This window comes from Rhinoderma darwinii, chromosome 5 (genome assembly GCF_050947455.1).
Source record: "Rhinoderma darwinii isolate aRhiDar2 chromosome 5, aRhiDar2.hap1, whole genome shotgun sequence".
NCBI classification, from domain to species: domain Eukaryota; kingdom Metazoa; phylum Chordata; class Amphibia; order Anura; family Rhinodermatidae; genus Rhinoderma; species Rhinoderma darwinii.
In genome coordinates this window covers 304,891,396-304,912,449 of record NC_134691.1, presented here as the reverse complement: position 1 = coordinate 304,912,449, position 21,054 = coordinate 304,891,396, and the positions used below count along the sequence as shown (strand labels likewise).

General features: G+C 36.1%; 1 protein-coding gene across 1 annotated transcript; it reads left to right on the top strand.

The window, feature by feature from the left end:
- Positions 1 to 1,945: 1,945 nt before the first annotated feature.
- Positions 1,946 to 17,386, top strand: SHH (sonic hedgehog signaling molecule). Its single transcript, XM_075828700.1, has 3 exons — positions 1,946 to 2,578; positions 8,551 to 8,812; positions 15,449 to 17,386. Exons 1-3 carry the CDS (start codon positions 2,267 to 2,269, stop codon positions 16,141 to 16,143), a joined length of 1,269 nt encoding a protein of 422 aa, XP_075684815.1. The 5' UTR covers positions 1,946 to 2,266; the 3' UTR covers positions 16,144 to 17,386.
- Positions 17,387 to 21,054: the final 3,668 nt, after the last annotated feature.

Sequence of the window (21,054 nt, the reverse complement as noted above, 5' to 3'; positions counted from 1 at the left end):
GGACTTTATTAACTTACTATATATATATATATATATATATATATAGTAAGTTATATATATATATGCCCATTTCTTCCACATACAAAGTCAATGCATACAATACACACATGCATATCACACATAGACATTTATATAATGTAAACTGACATATATATCTAGTACACAGTACTCCTATACTACACACATATACTTGCGACACATACATATACTACAAACATGCACATACATATAATACATACACACATAAGTACACTCATATACTAAACATATGCATGTAATACATACACGTACATATAATGCACACATACATATGATACATACACACACATGCATACTATAAAACATACATATACTACACCATGCACATACATATCATACACAAACACATAAGTACATTCATATACTAATTACATACCTATAATACATACACGTACCTAAAATGCACACATACATATGATACATACACACATGCATACTATAATACATACATATACTACACACATGCACATTATACATAATCATATATGTGTGTGCAATACATACATAGACATATTTAATACAAACATAAATACACTACAAACATACACATAATACACCTGTACACATGAACACAAAGCATACAAATACGTAGATTACACACAGACATGCATACTATAATACATACATAGACATATATGATACACATATAATACACCTATACACATGAACATAAAGCATGTAAATATGTAGATTACACACAGACATGCATACTATAATACATAGACATATATAATACACATATAATACACCTATACACATAAACATAAAGCATATAAATACATAGATTACACACAGACATGCATACTATAATACATACATAGACATATAATACACATATAATACACATATACACATGAAGATAAAGCATATAAATACATAGATTACACACAGACATGCATACTATAATACATACATAGACATATAATACACATATACACATGAAGATAAAGCATATAAATACATAGATTACACACAGACATGCATACTATAATACATACATAGACATATAATACACATATACACATGAAGATAAAGCATATAAATACATAGATTACACACAGACATGCATACTATAATACATACATAGACATATAATACACATATACACATGAAGATAAAGCATATAAATACATAGATTACACACAGACATGCATACTATAATACATACATAGACATATAATACACATATACACATGAAGATAAAGCATATAAATACATAGATTACACACAGACATGCATACTATAATACATACATAGACATATAATACACATATAATACACATGAAGATAAAGCATATAAATACATAGATTACGCACAGACATGCATACTATAATACATACATAGACATAATACACATATAATACACATGAAGATAAAGCATATAAATACATAGATTACGCACAGACATGCATACTATAATACATACATAGACATAATACACATATACACATGAAGATAAAGCATATAAATACATAGATTACACACAGACATGCATACTATAATACATACATAGACATATAATACACATATAATACACATATACACATGAAGATAAAGCATATAAATACATAGATTACACACAGACATGCATACTATAATACATACATAGACATAATACACATATACACATGAAGATAAAGCATATAAATACATAGATTACACACAGACATGCATACTATAATACATACATAGACATAATACACATATACACATGAAGATAAAGCATATAAATACATAGATTACGCACAGACATGCACATAGTATAGACACAGGACACATGCAGCCACTTTGCAGAGCACACCTCAGTGACAGGCCCCGCCCCCTGTCGCCTCCTATACACAGAGCACAAGATACTCATCTCTTCTTGCTTCTTATTAGAAGGAGAAGAAGCTCCGGTCGCAGCCAATCAGCTGGGGGCCCCGCTCACTATAATATAGAGGCTGTAGCCTCTCTGCTCTCACTGCTCCTGAGTCCTCATTGCTCCTGCACTTACTGTTAGACCTTTTTTTTTTTTTTTCCTTTTTTTTTTTTTTTTTTTGGGGGAAACTTTTCCTTCCTTATCTGCAGCCCCTGCCCTCAGTGTGATCTCCCATGTGCAGCTCACTATTCTCTGAGCACCTGTCCAGGAGGGAACCGCTGGATCCTATCGCAGGAGGACGTACCAGGCTATCTGTCTAATATTACACCATTACTACTATTATTATTGCTGGGAGTCGCTGGATTCACATGGACGAGATGCTGCTGCTCCTGAGAGCTCTTCTAGTTGGGGTCCTCATTAGCGCTCTGCTGCTTCCAACTGCCTCACCCTGTGGACCAGGCAGGGGGATTGGCAAGAGAAGACACCCTAAAAAACTGACCCCATTAGCCTATAAGCAGTTTATTCCCAATGTGGCAGAGAAAACCCTGGGGGCCAGTGGAAGATATGAAGGAAAGATTACTAGGAACTCGGAGAGGTTTAAAGAGCTCACCCCAAATTATAACTCAGACATCATCTTTAAAGACGAGGAGAACACAGCAGCAGACAGGCTCATGACCCAGGTACATACATCATATTTATATCATAATTCCTAGGACCCTCATGTTGATATATATATATATATATATATATATATATATATATATATATATATATATATATATATATATATATATCCTTTCCAGGTGTCACTTGTACAATTGGATGTCATTAAATGCAACATGTACATGGAGTGCTATACATTGACCCCCAATAACTGTTCTTGCTCAGAGTAATGACCTGGTACATGTATCTATATCAAGCTAAGTGCATAATGCTCACTCATTCTAGTATATATCTGCTCAGTAGATGGACTTTGTCTACTCTATTCTACATTGTATCATTTGATGTCAATTATTTAACATGTTCCGTATTGGACACCTTGTATCTTACATACATGAGACATAATCTGATACATTGTATCGAGCAATGAACTGATGTAATAATCTGCTATATTGTATGAAGCCCTTATTCACTCCTGACATATATAATGACAGACATTGGTCTTCTTAGAGGAGGCTACTTTAGTATTTAGTGCCTAGTTATCCCTCCACAATAGCCAGTACAATCTTAATCGACCGCCTGCTCCTTTAAATCTGACTATAGCATTATATTCAGCATTGCTCATCGGAGCGTGAATATATTGATATGTATTTAAGGATGCCCGGTGCCATCCTCTGATACCTTCCTCTTTTGGCTACATGACATCATCCCTTCTCCAATGAGATATTGTAAATTAATAGGTTCCCAGAAAGGAGTAGTTGGAGATTTAACTCCATCGGCACCAGGACTTTCTTGCATAGTATTATAGCGGTAGGAGGTATACAGAGGCAAGGCAGCTTAGCCTATATTTCTGGGATATATATATATATATATATATATATATATATATATATATATATATATATATATATATATATATATATATATATACCTATATATATATATATATATATATATATATATATATATATATATATATATATATATATATATATATATATATATATATATATATATATATATATATATATATATATATATATATATAAAATCATATTTTTGCATTGTGCCTCTCTAGGATTTCTTTAGCTCATCCAAGTGGCACACTCCCCTTGGAATCTCAGAGCTGCCACCTTAAATTTCCCTGTCCCTTAAGGAACTGACTGCCAGATCAATTGAATGAGCACAGATCAGACAGCCGGGCTTGGGGGTCACCCTTCTTAACCCCAGTCCTGCCACAGGGCTAAGCAGCAGCAGCTTTCCTAGTTATGTATGTATCACATCTGCTGATGACAATACATTCACGTTATACATGTGTAGATACAGAAAATAATATGCATACACATGCAGAGATGTAGCCTCTCTTATATTATATTATACTATACAGGGAGGGTAGGAAGTCTGGTCTCAGCACTGAGCCTGCACAGCCAGACAGACACATCTTCAGCTCCACTTACTCATCACTTGTATCGATCGCAACGGCTTGTATTTCAGTTTGTGTGACTCTGTACTGCACGAAAATGGACAATGTTTAGAGCCCAGGGAATGGCAGACTTAATGCCCCCTGCCAGGGAAAAACAGCCCAGGATAGCGGCGTTAGATGATAGATAGATAGATAGATAGATAGATAGATAGATAGATAGATAGATAGATAGATAGATAGATAGATAGATAGATAGATAGATAGATAGATAGATAGATAGATAGATAGATAGATTAGATAGATAGATAGATAGATAGATAGATAGATAGATAGATAGATAGATAGATAGATAGATAGATAGATAGATAGATAGATAGATAGATAGATAGATAGATAGATAATAGATGATAGATAGATAGTTAGATAGATAGATAGATAGATAGATAGATAGATAGATAGATAGATAGATAGATAGATAGATAGATAGATAGATAGATAGATAGATAGATAGATAGATAGATAGATAGATTAGATAGATAGATAGATAGATAGATAGATAGATAGATAGATAGATAGATAGATAGATAGATAGATAGATAGATAGATAGATAGATAGATAGATAGATAGATATGAGATAGATAGATATGAAATGCAGAAACACTAAGTTCTATATTTGGTAGATATCTCAGTTTTGTTGTGCCCGCTGCTGTCATTCCTCTAAGGTAGGTGCCCTTGTGCCACTGTCACCGCATTAGCTGGCAGTATGTGAACTCCTGACCTTCTATAAACTTTCCTCAAGAAAAGTCAACCAACAGCAGACATTTTTCCTCCCCAGCGTCATTCTAGTCGGGGATGATGCCACTAGGTGGGATATGCCAGCACCAGCAGCCCCCATCTGCCCTGCAGTGGCACCAGAGCAGTGTATGTAGGCGTCTGCTGCTTTACCACTTATTAAACCCATGTAAAGAGGCCAATAATGTCTTGTTCAGGTACATTCTTGGCAGGTGCCCGGACCCGCCTCACCAGTCTATCTAGTATGTAAAGATTTTTACTCAATGGCCCTGTTAAACTTTCAAAATGTTTGTTTAATGCTTTAGTTACTAGTTAATATTAACTGAAGTGGGAGAGACAGGGAAGAATGACAGACTAGGAGAAGAAGTGCACACAGGTAGGGAATCTGGAGGGGAAGTTGTATACAGATTACTTCAGTACTATATTCTATCTAGTACAGTCTAGTAAACTTTTCCTGGCCTTCTGCTAGTGTGAGAAGAACAATGCATTTCTATGAATGAAGTGACAACCAGGTGCTAAGCAGACACCTAGGTGCATAGAGCCTATGTGGAATGTAAAGAGATCAGCCTAGTATTCTGGAAGCCCACCTGGTTGTTTACCCTTACAGGTAACTGCGAAGTGTTTCCATTTGTGAAGAGATTAGGAGCTGGCAGGGAGATCTTGTTGTACAACACAAAGCCTTAGGTCTGGCTGCCCTGCTGAGCTTCACTTTGGCTGAGCAGAATTGGGGTTGATTTGTGGCACACGACCCAGTGAATTCATGAATAGTCTAATCTTCACGGTCATGACTTTGACAATACAACTGTAGCTGGCACAAAAGGACCAGGCTCTGCCTAACTCATTTAAACGGGTCTATCTGAGGAGCACCAGAAATCTTGGCCTCGTCAATGTGTATAGAAGAAATACTTCGGTAAACAATTAATAAAGAACTTGCAATGTATCTAGCCCAGGCATGAGTTACAGTCTCAATACAGTACAGAAAGATGCTAAACAATAATGCACATCATCTATAGCACTTTACTACCCATTGGAATAATAAGTATCACTCATATGTGGGAGTATTATGTTTTATGTACATTGCAGTCCCAGCTTTCGGCTATATTCTCAATCACTGTCTGCAGCATTAATTTTAAGGTGTGAAAATAGTTCCTGCACATTAAAATATGAATGTAATAAAGTATATGGTGAGACCACACACAATGCCCCAACTTGTAAATCTACATTAAATTTTAGGACAAGGCAAATATATAAATACAAGTTCATGGTCTCCAAGTTGTAGGTCGACTATAGAAATTAGATCATATAAAGGTATACATCTCCATTCATAGTCTCTGTCTAAAGTAGAAGTTAGGATCGTTTAAAGGTAGACATCTCAGTTTGTAGTCTCCAAGTTGTAGGTTTAGATTGAAAGTTAGGATCATTGAAAGGTATACATCTCAATTCATGGTCTCCAAGTTGTAGGTCTATATTAGAACTTAGATCATGTAAAGAAATACATATAAATTTATGGTCTTTAGTTGTACTTCTAAAGTAGAAGTCAGGGTCACGTAAAGGTATACATATCAAGTTATGGTCTCCAATATATAGGTATTCAATATGTTAGGATCATTTCAAGGTATACATCTCAATCCATGGTCTACAAGTTGTAGGTCTGTATTAGAACTTAGATCATGTACAGGTATACATCTGAAGTTATGGTCACCGATATATAGGTATACAATATGTTATGATCATTTCAAGGTATACATCTCAATCCATGGTCTACAAGTTGTAGGTCTATATTAGAACTTAGATCATGTACAGATTAAGTCTCAAGTTATGGTCTCCTAGATTTAGGTCTACATTAGAAGTTAGGATCATTTAAAGGCATACATCTCAGGTTATGGTCTCGAGGTTGCAGGTCTACATTAGAACTTAAATCATGTATAGGAATACATCTCAAGTTATGGTCTTCAAGTTGTAGGTCTATATTAGAACTTAGATCATGTAAAGGAATACATATAAATTTGTGCTCCTAAGTTGTACTTCTAAACTAGAAGTCAGGATTATTTAAAGGTATATATCTCAAGTTATGGTCTCCCAGATATAGGTCTACATTACAAGTTAGGATCATTTAAAGGTATACATCTCAGTTCATGGTCTCCAAGTTATAGGTCTACATTACAAGTTAGGATCATGTAAAGGTATTTATCTCGCTTGTCTATGTCAATGGCTAGACTACATGTTTCAGAATACCCTGTTAGTTTCTGGTAGGATATGCTGGAACCTGAAGCTGGTATTTATTAAGGCTAGGATAGAATATACAGGTCAGATTTGTAGCATCGACTTCTGTAAACTCTATTTCCCCTCAGGTCCCGCTCTATTATGGGATCGTTATGAACATGAATTATCACTGGCTATCCTCTACATTGTAAATATGCTATAATAAATCATGTAGGTTCTATTTGCAGTCCTGCCCTTGTCATTGCTGCCCCATGTCATTTATATTGCTTTCTTTTGGCATAAATCCTTTAAAAAAAGACTTGTATGACCTGTAGAAAGGAGATGGAGGGTAATAGGGAAAACAAATGTATTGATGTCATACAACTGAAGGAGAATAGTGACATTCAAGATAAATAATGTTTGTTCACTCCCTGTCTTAAAGTACAAGTCACCTGTTATTTTAACATTGTTATCTCCTTAGTCCCTGCCCTATCTGGTTTACAATTCCCAGCATGTTTTCTTCACTGGCAGAGCAATGGAGTTTTCTAAGTAGTGATCTCTATAGATGTTGGAAACTGAGTGTGTCTGAGGCACTTTACAAGCTAGAAATACCTCCTGCACTAAGAACCCTAATGAGTGATCTGCAAGGCGAGGTCTTGTCCAGTAGATAATGGTGTGTCAAGGCATTGAGAAACTTTTCAACAAGGAATTAATGTGAAAAGGATCCACAGACTTTCCGGTGTATAAATCCTGGGGTCCCATTTAAAGACCTGACAGCATTTGTCTTCTGGAACAAGTTTCATAGGGTTAAAGTCCATCATTGCATTAGTGTAAGGTGGCATGGTGATTGAGTGACGTCCTTAGATCCCAAAACACTTTCCCCGGTTCCTTTAACATTCCCAGGCACGGGTTGTGTTTTCTGGTCGGGTAGTAATAATATAATGACTGTCAGGAACATTCAAGAGGAGAGTTTTGTAGAATAGGGAAATAAAGCAGGTAAATAATAAACTACACTGAATTTATGATGGAGCTAGAAGAGAAGATCGTGCCTGAAGATATCGTCCAATGCAATTTGTGGTTGATGTGTCTAATATCAGATTAAATGGTAACATGATGAGTCAGTTCATTTTACAGGGAAACCCTATATTCACTTCGTGCTGTGTTTGAGGGATATCACCTCTACAACTCTACAATGTATTATGGAATTCTCTAGGAAAGAATAAGACGATACAAGAAAATGTGACATTCAATGGGAAGTGTTAGGATTACTGACCTGTAAGAACTTGGCTACTTATTCTGAAGTGAAATACTTGCTTTGACCAAATGACTATATGGAGTTTATAGTGATACAACATGCACTTAGGTTTACTCAACAGCATGAAGTAGTAAAGTACTGGCAAGTGGACAGGGCAATACAGCGCAAGAAAGTTGTAACTGAGCCCTTTATCAGAGCAAAACTTTCTTATCATAAATGACTTATGTCCATGTCACAAACCTGTCCTGCAGGTTTTTAGAGTTGTATATCCTGCAAATAACACCTTTCTACCACCTTCTTGTTTGCTATTGCCTTCTAGAGATGCAAAGACAAACTCAATGCCTTAGCTATCTCAGTGATGAACCAGTGGCCGGGGGTGAAATTGCGAGTCACAGAAGGCTGGGATGAAGATGGACACCATTCAGAAGAGTCATTACATTATGAAGGTCGAGCAGTGGACATCACCACCTCTGATAGGGAACGTAGTAAATATGGGATGTTGGCCAGACTGGCGGTAGAGGCTGGATTTGACTGGGTCTACTATGAGTCCAAAGCGCACATTCATTGCTCTGTGAAAGCAGGTAAGATCATTCGCAATAATAGATCCTCTTTCTGTGCAAGAACTGTAGCTAACTACAATATATCTACTGCGAACTGCCGAGAACTTACCACTTATCACTTCATGTTCCGGGTAATTTTACAGATACATCCCTTTTCAGAAGACTATGCACCCCTTCAACACCAGCTAAATGGGTGAGGGAGGAGGGAAGGGGTTAACATGAAAACTTTTGGATACCTGATCATTTATCTGTTGACCCAGGAAGAAGCTCTTTATTTTTCAAAACTATTTAGAGTGTTGAAAGTATCCACTTATTTATCTTTTTTTTGTTTTATTTTTTATTTAATAGTAGATTTAGTAAATAAAGTAGGTTTGATAGCCTCAAGTTTACTATGAGAGGCTCATAATAAGGATAATATTGTAATTTGATGATAATTTTATGACTTGTAATATCTGCTTCCAGTATTATTATCCATTGCATTATGTTTTATGGTTTCCAGATATTGTTGTTGTTCTTAGCAATGAATGGTTGTAAACGATCAAACGTTGAGGCTTTCCATGATACATAACAGAACCTTTACAAGTCCCCAATAGCCTATAAAGGAAATATGTTTTTAATTTAAAGAATTCCCTCAGTATGGGTATTTAGCACTGATATAGCAGTTAATTAAAATTTCACCGGCTCTGTTACATTCTATGAACAAAATTACTTCTCAGAAGTACTGTGGTTTCTGAGATAAACAGAAACTAGTAAATTTAAAGACTTCCTTGACTTGCAAATGCATTAGGGTTTCTACCTGTTCAGTAAATCTGCAGGCTGAGCTATCCAAAGGTAGAATGTCTGCAGCTTTCTGTGGCACTACTGATTCCAGCAATCCCTTGGAGTCAAGGGTCTGGTACTGTGGCTATTTCCAGGCCAGCATCTATAGTTGGCATTGATTATCCTTTAGGTTGTGTCCCCTTTCTTAATATCTTTCCTTTATTATTTCTGTGGGGAAAAATAGGTACAGCATTCAGTAAGGTAGTTATAATGTTGCAAAACAGAATGCTACAAAGTTAATTGATAAAATTGAACTACTTGGAATACTTCCAATTTTCAGCATACTAGGCACCTGCCTGTCTTGCCTATATATATATATATATATATATATATATATATATATATATATATATATATATATATATATATATATACTAAGTTATCTTCTCCTGATAGCAGTCATAATGTGTTCTGATCCCCAAATCTGAAAAGTGCTAGGAGTTTTTGTTAAAAAAAAAAAAGCACGGCTCTCCACTAAAGCATACTGAACATGCTTTGTGGCTGACCTACATTGTACACTGACCATCTGTCCTACATGGCCAACACTTACCACCTTTATTCCTATAGTAGACTACTGTACTCATGGTGTTTTGGGTACTAAGGACATGACTACTGTTCTATAAAGAAAGTAGCAGGTCGGCTGCATGGCTCACCTACTGTACATTATAAGAAAATTAGTCGTGAATAAAGATTGAACCATTTAAAGACCAGAAGTTGATACTTTTATGCAGGTCAGAAATCTTAAATGGCTTCTGTTTTTCCTGTTAATTTAAAGCTAGTGGGGCATTATAGGTGTGGATAAAGATAGATAGATAGATAGATAGATAGATAGATAGATAGATAGATAGATAGATAGATAGATAGATAGATAGATAGATAGATAGATAGATAGATAGATAGATAGATAGATAGATAGATAGATAGATAGATAGATTTATTTGTAAACTAGCATAAAATTAAACAGAATATGTATGAAATAAGTTTATGGTTATCATAAAACTGTTGAGGCATTAAAACAGTGGTCTAAGGGCATGACCACACATGGCGGAATTCCTCCGCAACTGTCCGCATCAATGCCGCACAGAATCTGCGTTGCAGATTCTGCAGCGGATCTGCACAAAATGTGCAGAAAATTGATGCGGACTGGCCGCTGCGGACTGCAGGAAAAGTGCTTCTCTTCTCCCTATTCAGTGCAGGATAGAGAGAAGGGACAGCACTTTCCCTAGTGAAAGTCAAAGAATTTCATACTTACCGCCCGTTGTCTTGGTGACGCGTCCCTCTTTCGGCATCCGGCCCGACCTCCCTGGATGACGCTCCAGTCCATGTGACCGCTGCAGCCTGTGCTTGGCCTGTGATTGGCTGCAGCCGTCACTTAGACTGAAACGTCATCCTGGAAAGCCGGACTGGAGACAGAAGCAGGGAGTTCTCGGTAAATATGAACTTCTATTTTTTTTACAGGTTGCTGTATATTGGGATCGGTAGTCACTGTCCAGGGTGCAGAAACAGTTACTGCCGATCGCTTAACTCTTTCAGCACCCTGGAGAGGGACTATTTACTGACGTCTCCTAGCAACGCTCCCGTAATTACGGGAGCCCCATTGACTTCCTCAGTCTGGCTGTAGACCTAGAAATACATCGGTCCAGCCAGAATGAAGAAATGTCATGGTAGTAAAAACAATACGCTCCGCAGCACACATAAGATCTGCGGACTTCATTGCGGAATTTTGACTCTCCATTGAAGTCAATGGAGAAATTCCGCCATGAGTCCGCAACCAGTCCGCCACTGCTCCGCAACAGACAGAGCATGCTGCGGACACCAAATTCCGCTCCGCAGCCTATGCTCCGCAGCGGAATTGTACGCATCGTGTAAACGAACACTGCTAAATTAAAGTGAAAGTCAATGGAGAAACGGCTCCGCTGCGGATTAACGCTGCGGAGTGTCCGCAGCGGAATTTAAGTGAAATTCCGCTATGTGTGAACCCGCCCTAAAACTTGAGACTTTCTAGATGTTGTGTAACCACAACTCCCAGTATGCAATTTTGGAAATTGTAGTCTATCAAGAGCTGGAGACCCATATCTAGCACACAACTACTGCAAAACTATTGCCAGACTTTATATTTGAGGATGTCAGTGAGTTCTCTGCAGAGACTTCACATAGTATAATATTATAAGATGCCTATGATGTAGAGTGCAGCAAAGTCTTGCACATTTTATTACATTGCACATTGACTGTGATGTATTGCTGTGGCACATAAGGTCGTGTGACTGTGCTATCTTGAATTGAAAAGTAAATCTGAGATGCCTACAGCTAAATCTTGGCTGCCATTGTCCTAACTCCGTTTCATGCAGGAGAATTTGATGAGGAGATTAACGTCCATAGTTCCTAGGAGGAAGACTCTTTATTTAAGATATATTGTTTACTGAAAGTATGATCCTGCACAATGGGTCCCTGAGATGAGAATTATTATTACCATGACACAGGGGCAGGGTGGAAGATTGAACTCTAGAGGGTATTTAGAGAAAAACCATTACATTTAAAATTCAAATGCCAGTTCAGAGCGTCTTGGAAAGTGTCTGTACTGTGCAAACAGTCCCTCTTGAATTTTGGAGTGTATGTGTGTGAATTGGCACACAGTGTCCCTGCACCTGAGTAAATAGGAGGGAAGCTGGGAAGAAATTGAAGCATCCTCTCTTCCAAGAGTGCCCCCATTTTGTTATAAGGAATCAGAATGACAATTGGATTTTAATTAGGGAACCCAAACAAGAGCTACTCAAAGCCTCCAAATCTTCACACCTCAGCCAATTCACTGATGTGTTTGTAGAGTGGCTGTATAGGATGAGATCTATTCAACAGCCCCCAAAACATACAAACAAAGCTGCTCTCTGCTTGGGGTTTGTTTCATGAGACAGCACAGTAGCACAGTAGACACTACAACAACTGCACAACTTGTTTGCTACAAGCAACTTCCCAAGACTTGTAACTTGTTTAATTTGTTAACTAGAAGTGATAAAGTCGTCAGGAGATAAATAAAAACTCATTGTCACCCCTCTTGTTCTTCCTGAGAGAACCATTAGTGACGTGGTCATAAAGTAACAGTTTAAGTGTTTATTGAAGGAATAATTGTAACAGTTTAACGCTGGGTAACAAGGATTCGGGAAATTTAATCTCAGACTCAAGTCATAGCTTGGTTTAGAAAGCCACAAATAGGGCATTAGCACGCACATCAGCAATAGTACAAAATGAAATATAGTACTGCAAACTCATCATAAAATATATTTATTATGAATATACGATTTATTATTATAAACTCACAATCTATAAGATAGTTAGATAGATAGATAGATAGATAGATAGATAGATAGATAGATAGATAGATAGATAGATAGATAGATAGATAGATAGATAGATAGATAGATAGATAGATAGATAGATAGATAGATGATAGATAGATAGATGATAGATAGATAGATAGATAGATAGATAGATAGATAGATAGATAGATAGATAGATAGATAGATAGATAGATAGATAGATAGATAGATGGATGGATGAAAGAGATATAAGATAGATAGATAGATAGATAGATAGATAGATAGATAGATAGATAGATAGATAGATAGATAGATAGATAGATAGATAGATAGATAGATAGATAGATAGATAGATAGATAGATAGATATGAGATAGATAGATAGATAGATAGATAGATAGATAGATAGATAGATAGATAGATAGATGATAGATAGATAGATAGATAGATAGATAGATAGATAGATAGATAGATAGATAGATAGATAGATAGATAGATAGATAATAGATAGATAGATAGATAGATAGATAGATAGATAGATAGATAGATAGATAGATAGATAGATAGATAGATAGATAGATACATAGATACATATGAGATAGATAGATAGATAGATAGATAGATAGATAGATAGATAGATAGATAGATAGATAGATAGATAGATAGATAGATAGATATGAGATAGATAGATAGATAGATAGATATGAGATAGATAGATAGATAGATAGATAGATAGATAGATAGATAGATAGATAGATAGATAGATAGATAGATAGATAGATAGATAGATAGATAGATAGATGAAAGAGATATAAGATAGAGAGATAGATAGATAGATAGATAGATAGATAGATAGATAGATAGATAGATAGATAGATAGATAGATAGATAGATAGATAGATAGATAGATAGATAGATAGATAGATAGATAGATAGATAGATGAAAGAGATATAAGATAGATAGATAGATAGATAGATAGATAGATAGATAGATAGATAGATAGATAGATAGATAGATAGATAGATAGATAGATAGATATGAGATAGATAGATAGATAGATAGATAGATAGATAGATAGATAGATAGATAGATAGATATGAGATAGATACATAGATGATAGATAGATAGATAGATAGATAGATAGATAGATAGATAGATAGATAGATAGATAGATAGATATGAGATAGATAGATAGATAGATAGATAGATAGATAGATAGATAGATAGATAGATAGATAGATATGAGATAGATAGATATGAGATAGATAGATAGATAGATAGATAGATAGATAGATAGATAGATAGATAGATAGATAGATAGATAGATAATAGATAGATAGATAGATAGATAGATAGATAGATAGATAGATAGATAGATAGATAGATAGATAGATGGATGAAAGAGATATAAGATAGATAGTAGATAGATAGATAGATAGATAGATAGATAGATAGATAGATAGATAGATAGATAGATAGATAGATAGATAGATAGATAGATAGATAGATAGATAGATAGATAAAATATGAGATAGATAGATAGATAGATAGATAGATAGATAGATAGATAGATAGATAGATAGATAGATAGATAGATAGATAGATAGATAGATAGATAGATAGATAGATATGAGATAGATAGATAGATAGATAGATAGATAGATAGATAGATAGATAGATAGATAGATAGATAGATAGATAGATAGATAGATAGAAAGATAGATAGATATTAGATAGATAGATAGATAGATAGATAGATAGATAGATAGATAGATAGATAGATAGATAGATAGATAGATAGATAGACAGACAGACAGACAGACAGATAGATAGATAGATAGATAGATAGATAGATAGATAGATAGATAGATAGATAGATAGATGAAAGAGATATAAGATAGATAGATAGATAGATAGATAGATAGATAGATAGATAGATAGATAGATAGATAGATAGATAGATAGATATGATATAGATAGATAGACAGACAGATAGATAGATAGATAGATAGATAGATAGATAGATAGATAGATAGATAGATAGATAGATAGATAGATAGATAGATAAAAGAGATATAAGATAGAGAGATAGATAGATAGATAGATAGATAGATAGATAGATAGATAGATAGATAGATAGATAGATAGATAGATAGATAGATAGATAGATAGATAGATAGATAGATAGATAGATAAGTATTTGAAATATTTGTCAACTTTTTCAACTTCCATTTAGAACAGATTTTGTTGTTTGTCGCATGTCCCGATATCTATATGCGCTCAGGTCATGTTTGTTGTTGTTTTACAGGCCACAGGTTGCCAAACTTATTATGATTTTAACGAATATATTTATTTGTATTGTCGGGTGATAAATCCTGCAGCGATATAGTGAGCTGAATATTTGGATACATTATTACAGAGCTATGCCGGTGACCTCCTCCCTGTTGTCTTATATGAAGACTATGCGATGAGGTAGCACATTTAAATGCCTCTTACATGTTTCTTATTTTCTATTTTTCTTTTACAGAGAATTCAGTAGCTGCAAAATCCGGTGGTTGCTTCCCGGCCAATGCTACAGTGTGGATGGAGGGTGGTGGCTTGAAAGCGGTGAGGGACCTGTTGCCCGGAGATCGGGTGTTGGCAGCTGATGAGAAGGGAAGAATGGTCTACAGCGACTTCCTCACCTTCATAGACAGACAAGAGACCGTCAAAAAGTTGTTTTATGTCATAGAGACATCTCAACCCAAGGAGATCATCCGTCTGACGGCTGCCCATCTAATTTTCGTGCCAGAGAGCCCAACCAATGGCACAAGGTCCTTCAAGTCTGTTTTTGCCAGTAATATAAGACCTGGAGATCGGGTGTTTATAGCTGACCATACCTTGATGAGTCTAAAGGAGGTCACAGTAGAGCGAGTCCACCTGGAAGAAGACATTGGAGCTTATGCCCCAGTGACCTCCCATGGGACAGTAGTCATCAACGGGGTACTGACCTCTTGTTATGCAGTCATTGAAGAACACAGCTGGGCACATATGGCATTTGCCCCTTTAAGATTTGCCTTTAAACTTTTCTCTTTCCTTTACCCTCAAGACTATAAACCCTCACCCAACCACCTTCATGTTGAAGGTATCCACTGGTACTCACAAGTCCTGTATAAGTTAGGAACTTGGATCTTGGATAATGACTCTCTTCACCCACTGGGAATGTCAGCGAGGTCCAGTTGAAAGATCACATGACATTGAGAAAGACATTCACCTTTTTAATATAGGACACTTCAAAGTAGACACTAAAGAACAAGACTCCCCCCTCCCAAAAAACTCTCTGTCCTTGCTATTATTATTTTTGTATTATTATTTTGCATCATGTTGTATTTTTTTTTCCTACTGAATATTTTATTTATTTGTTTGTTCTTGGAATAGATGTTTAATATGAACTGGACATTCGAGAAGCCTTAACTAGTTTCTTTGATAATTTATTGTCATGCGAACCTTCAATGAACTTACTCAAACTCTCTGTGTTGAGTTCAGGTTGACACAGCAGATTCTATTTTTCTACATGTCAAGTCAGTCCTAAATTTTTGGTACTGTCCACCCATCCATCACCCTTGTCCTCGTCTCCTTTATCCTGACAGGCCTCTATGGTAGGTGTCCCTAAGGATCTAGCTAGGTCTGACTGGTACTAAAAGTGTTAAATAATTGTAAGACTTGTCTCAAACAGGGGGCTAGTAAATTATATTTTTCTACACAGAAATGTAAATTAGATTTTTTTTTTGTTTTCAGAGATCAATACTGACTGAATTGCATTTCGTTATTTGAAATAGTGTACAATATGAGAATATATTATTTTAATTTAAATAGTTCCACAATGTAACGTTGTCGCTTATTATCTATGTTTGTTTATTTGTTATGTTTTTTCGTTTTTTTGTATCAACTTGCATCCGCTCATATTCATAGAACTTACAAGACTGTTACGCGAAATTCCAATGTTGGCTTATTTTATGTTCTTTCCTTCTAAACAGTAGGAATCTTGTCATTTTAACCTCAAAGAGTTTATTAGAAAGTAATAATATTTTTGAAGAAGAGACAATGTGCACATGAATTAGGACCTCCAGTGGATGAAGACTGTTGACGATTTGCATTAATAAATTGAATAACCGCTGTAAATTTACTAAAATGTATTTTTTGGAATACTTTGTAACGGCTTTAATAGTTTTATAGAAATAAAGTGTGCTATGCACATCTTGCTTGGTATTTACTACCGACATGTCCACATTTTATTCATTTCATATAAATGATCGGATCGTTGCTGTAGACTGTATTTTATTTAACTTTTTTTTTTTTACCTTTTGTTTTATTATTTATTGCTTATCTTTTTTAGCTATAACAGGATCCTTTCAGACACTTCTACAAATTACCGTCATAGACTAGCTAGATCTTTAATACCAGCCTGTGGTGAAGTCACTAAGCCCAATAACACTGTATAACAATAAAGAGATATTATTTCATTCCTTTACATTTCATTTATATTCGGGGATTTGACAATTGTATCCTGTTTAACTACTGAATTATTGACCAGTTGTAATACTATATAGCAGGTATATTTACAAGGTATCCGACGTTTAGTCTGATAGAACATCCTATTTATCACACACACATAATTGTTTTTACATCTCCTCCATGGTAAGGAAGCTCTATGTCCTATGAGCAACACAATAAAAAATCGTTTATAAGCTGCATATTGCTACATAGACCATGGATGTCGTATGTGAGCTGCGATATTGTGATGGCTCTTGGAGTTTTTGTGTGACTGCAGATCCCAGAATATTAGGTAATGTCTCTCCCCAATCATAAGACAGGTCTTACCTATTGCAATCCTATGTTTGAAAGTGCATTATACTCAGAAATAAGCATAGGAGTTTATTTTATATAGGACAGGTTCATTTTTTCTGTGCACATTTACTCAATTGAGATCGCATAATATCACATGCAATTTTAATAGAACTGTATGGGGGGAGGGGGACAAATTGCATGGGATTTGCTATTATTACAAAAACTTTTACACTGTGCAGGTGCAATCTCATAAGGATACATTAGCCTTTAGAATTAGTACAATAATCACGACTGATCAATGGCTCAGGAGCCCTGGCCTTATTGATATAGTTCTGACGCAACATGGATGTACTATGACTCATGAAGTTGGATGTACATATGACTGCATGTATTTCTATGGAATACAATTGTTGCACTACAGTTGCTATAACAGTTGTTGCACTGCAGAAATCTATAGCCTAAGAATCTCACTACACTGAACTAAGGCTGGAGAGCTGCACACCGACTTTTTGTAGCAAGAAAACTGCAATAGTAACAGCCAAAAGTCAGTCGCAGACTATAAGGAATACATTCAATAATATATGTCACTTTGATGAGATTTTCATGTGACATGACAAAATATGAAGGAGAAAAATATGGAGTGAAAAAGACAAAGGCAAGTTGTGCAATGGTCAGGTAAGAAGAGGTTGTATAAGATTAGAAAAAATGTCAACTTTCTTCCAGAAACATTGCCACCCTTATCCATAGGCTGTGTCTGGTATTGCAGCTCATCCCAATTAAGTGAATGCTGCTGAGCTGCAAAACAAAACACCAGTAATAGTGACTTCTTTCTAGAAAATAGTTTTTCTTTTGCCAATGAATCTCTTTAATACATATTGCTAATAGATTAGATATTAATGTAGAAGTAAATGCAGAAGAGCATTTTAAATGATTATTAATAAATTAAAGGTAAAATACTTGGTTGTGTAATATTAAGCAACTATGTGGTCACAGGAATAAATGTGAACTATCCATGTAGTAACCCTTATTCACTAGGGCCAATGATTCATTCAAAGATATGACAGGAATTTGAAATGTCACCTTATGCCTAGGCAGGAATGCTCATATGCAGGAAAAATACCTGCATGGCCTTCTTAATGTTTACATGTGAAATGCTGTGCCAGTGTGCAAGGTTGTCAGGCTGGTGCTGAGCACCACTACAGAGGAAATAAGTGAAATTGTGTCACCTTGTAGAGAATACAGACCCATATAGATGCTCACAGGTTCAGTATGTAGAGAGGGATCCCTTCCATCGCTCAATAGTAAAATTGTCAGGATAACCCAGGAGACCACAGTCCAAAAGATTTACATTCCATCGAGTCTTCACACTAAGGTAAAAGTTTTCATACATTGATACAAAAAAGTTCCAAACTCAAAAACATAGAGGCAGACAAAAGTATTTACATTCACTAAATGCCATGTTCTACAAAGCCATTAAATCTGTTACTAATGGCATTTATGTCCAAGATAATAGGGTATAGCACAAAAAGTGCATCAAGGGCATGGAAACAGAACATATAGAATGAAGTGCAGGGAAATGATACTGTAGGTGTATAATGTCACTGTATACACATAGCAAGGGTATAGGATCACCAAACGAATGGTATCAAAATGCCAATAAAAATCTGCTTCATCCGTTGTATACATTCCACTATGTGGGGCCATTGTTTTTGTTGGTGGATCCCGCAGAATTTGGTGGGATCTCTCCACCAATCTTACACATTTGGGGTTGAAATAAGTATTATATTACCAGGAGGGGGCCATTTATAACCCACCCCTTCCTGTGTAAACTGTTGATTTAATTGGTCAGCAAATCTTTTTGCGCATTTATAATAGGGAGTTACAGCATAAAGTTATCTCCAGACTTTATTTATTGGGCCAAAGGCTTGGACCTCCCTAATTGAATGGGTGATCGTGTTTGATAGAGCACATAAACTCCTTCTGACAGAGCCTGAGATTTGGAAGGCATTGGAAATCTCTGACATACATGTGATTCTCATGCTGCTGCATCTGTAAAGTCAATGCTACAGTAGTGCGAGAATTGTCTCAGATTACCAATCATGGGCATTTCAAACTATATCAATAGGTTTTGGGCACTTCATAGAGTACTGAAGCCAGTTCAATTATGGAATCACGGGGTCCCTAGCTCACGAGCCCCCTAATAGTAGCATCTAATGATGATTTTATAGTCATTGAGAATGGTTGCTTCTACAATTATATCACAAAAATTGGCTGAGAATTTCCTGTTTATGGCATCCCCTTTGAGTGTGGATTTTCCCTCATCATCTGAAGAAGCTCACCCCCCTTTTACAATGTCTGAGCGCTTCAAATTTGGGAGCAGGTTCCTCCACATCAGCTATCCTCTTGATGAATTACTTCTATTTTATTAAAAGTACCAACCAATTATGCTGCATTGTGCAATACTTTGACATATAATAAACACCAAGAGATAAGGGAAAAGCTCTTTCCTTGCTGCCTGTCACAATTTCAATCAAATTACAAAGACTTTGGATATGAAGCTGGACGGCCTGTACATGTTCAACCTTTGGTCCACTCTATGAGGAAATTAAATCAATGGAAAATAAAAACAGGCCTGAGCAACCAAACAAAGCGCTCCCTGGCCAGACCTCCATCATCACATCAGCGAATGGATCCAGCCCAATGTTCCCTAAGCTTGTACGGCGTCTTTATCATAGGCTCAATTGTCTGTACACACTTATACCAACTGTTTTTTTTTTATTGCATTATATTTGTCAATATCCAGTCCACTGGAAATAAGACCAAGGCATTGATCCTTTGGTGTTGTCTTTCTGCATTAGGTTCCAGAGTTAGGGTGATGAGCGCTATAAGAAACCAGAACCCCCCCCCCCCCCCTACAAACACAATTTGGAACAAGATCTTCTTCAAGCAGATAACATTTACAAGCGCATATATATTAAATAAATATATTTCTTCTTTCGGGGATTTGGATGTGCAGTTGGCCACTAGGGGCAGAAAGTAAAGGACTGCGGGTGTAAATACATACGTGGTTTGTCTGCATCCTGTCGGGAACTGGTGTTTCCAACTGCACATCCAGAACCACTGGTGTATTGCACAGATACCGCCGAATAAGTACACAGACATTTATTCCAGCTTACATACTGCTGTTTCAGGCTAATAAACCTTCATCAGTGCAAGATATTAAAACCATGGCTCTATGGGGATATGGTTCTGGAGGTCCAAACACAAGATAGGTAGCAAGGTTAGGGTGAGGCGGACTAAAACGCA

Excerpts from the sequence above, each read along its gene's own strand:
- SHH (XM_075828700.1), top strand. The coding sequence starts at position 2,267 with ATGGACGAGATGCTGCTGCTCCTGAGAGCTCTTCTAGTTGGGGTCCTC. Across the intron at positions 2,579-8,550 it reads CAGACAGGCTCATGACCCAG|AGATGCAAAGACAAACTCAA; the intron begins GTACATACATCA and ends ATTGCCTTCTAG. Across the intron at positions 8,813-15,448 it reads TCATTGCTCTGTGAAAGCAG|AGAATTCAGTAGCTGCAAAA; the intron begins GTAAGATCATTC and ends TTTCTTTTACAG.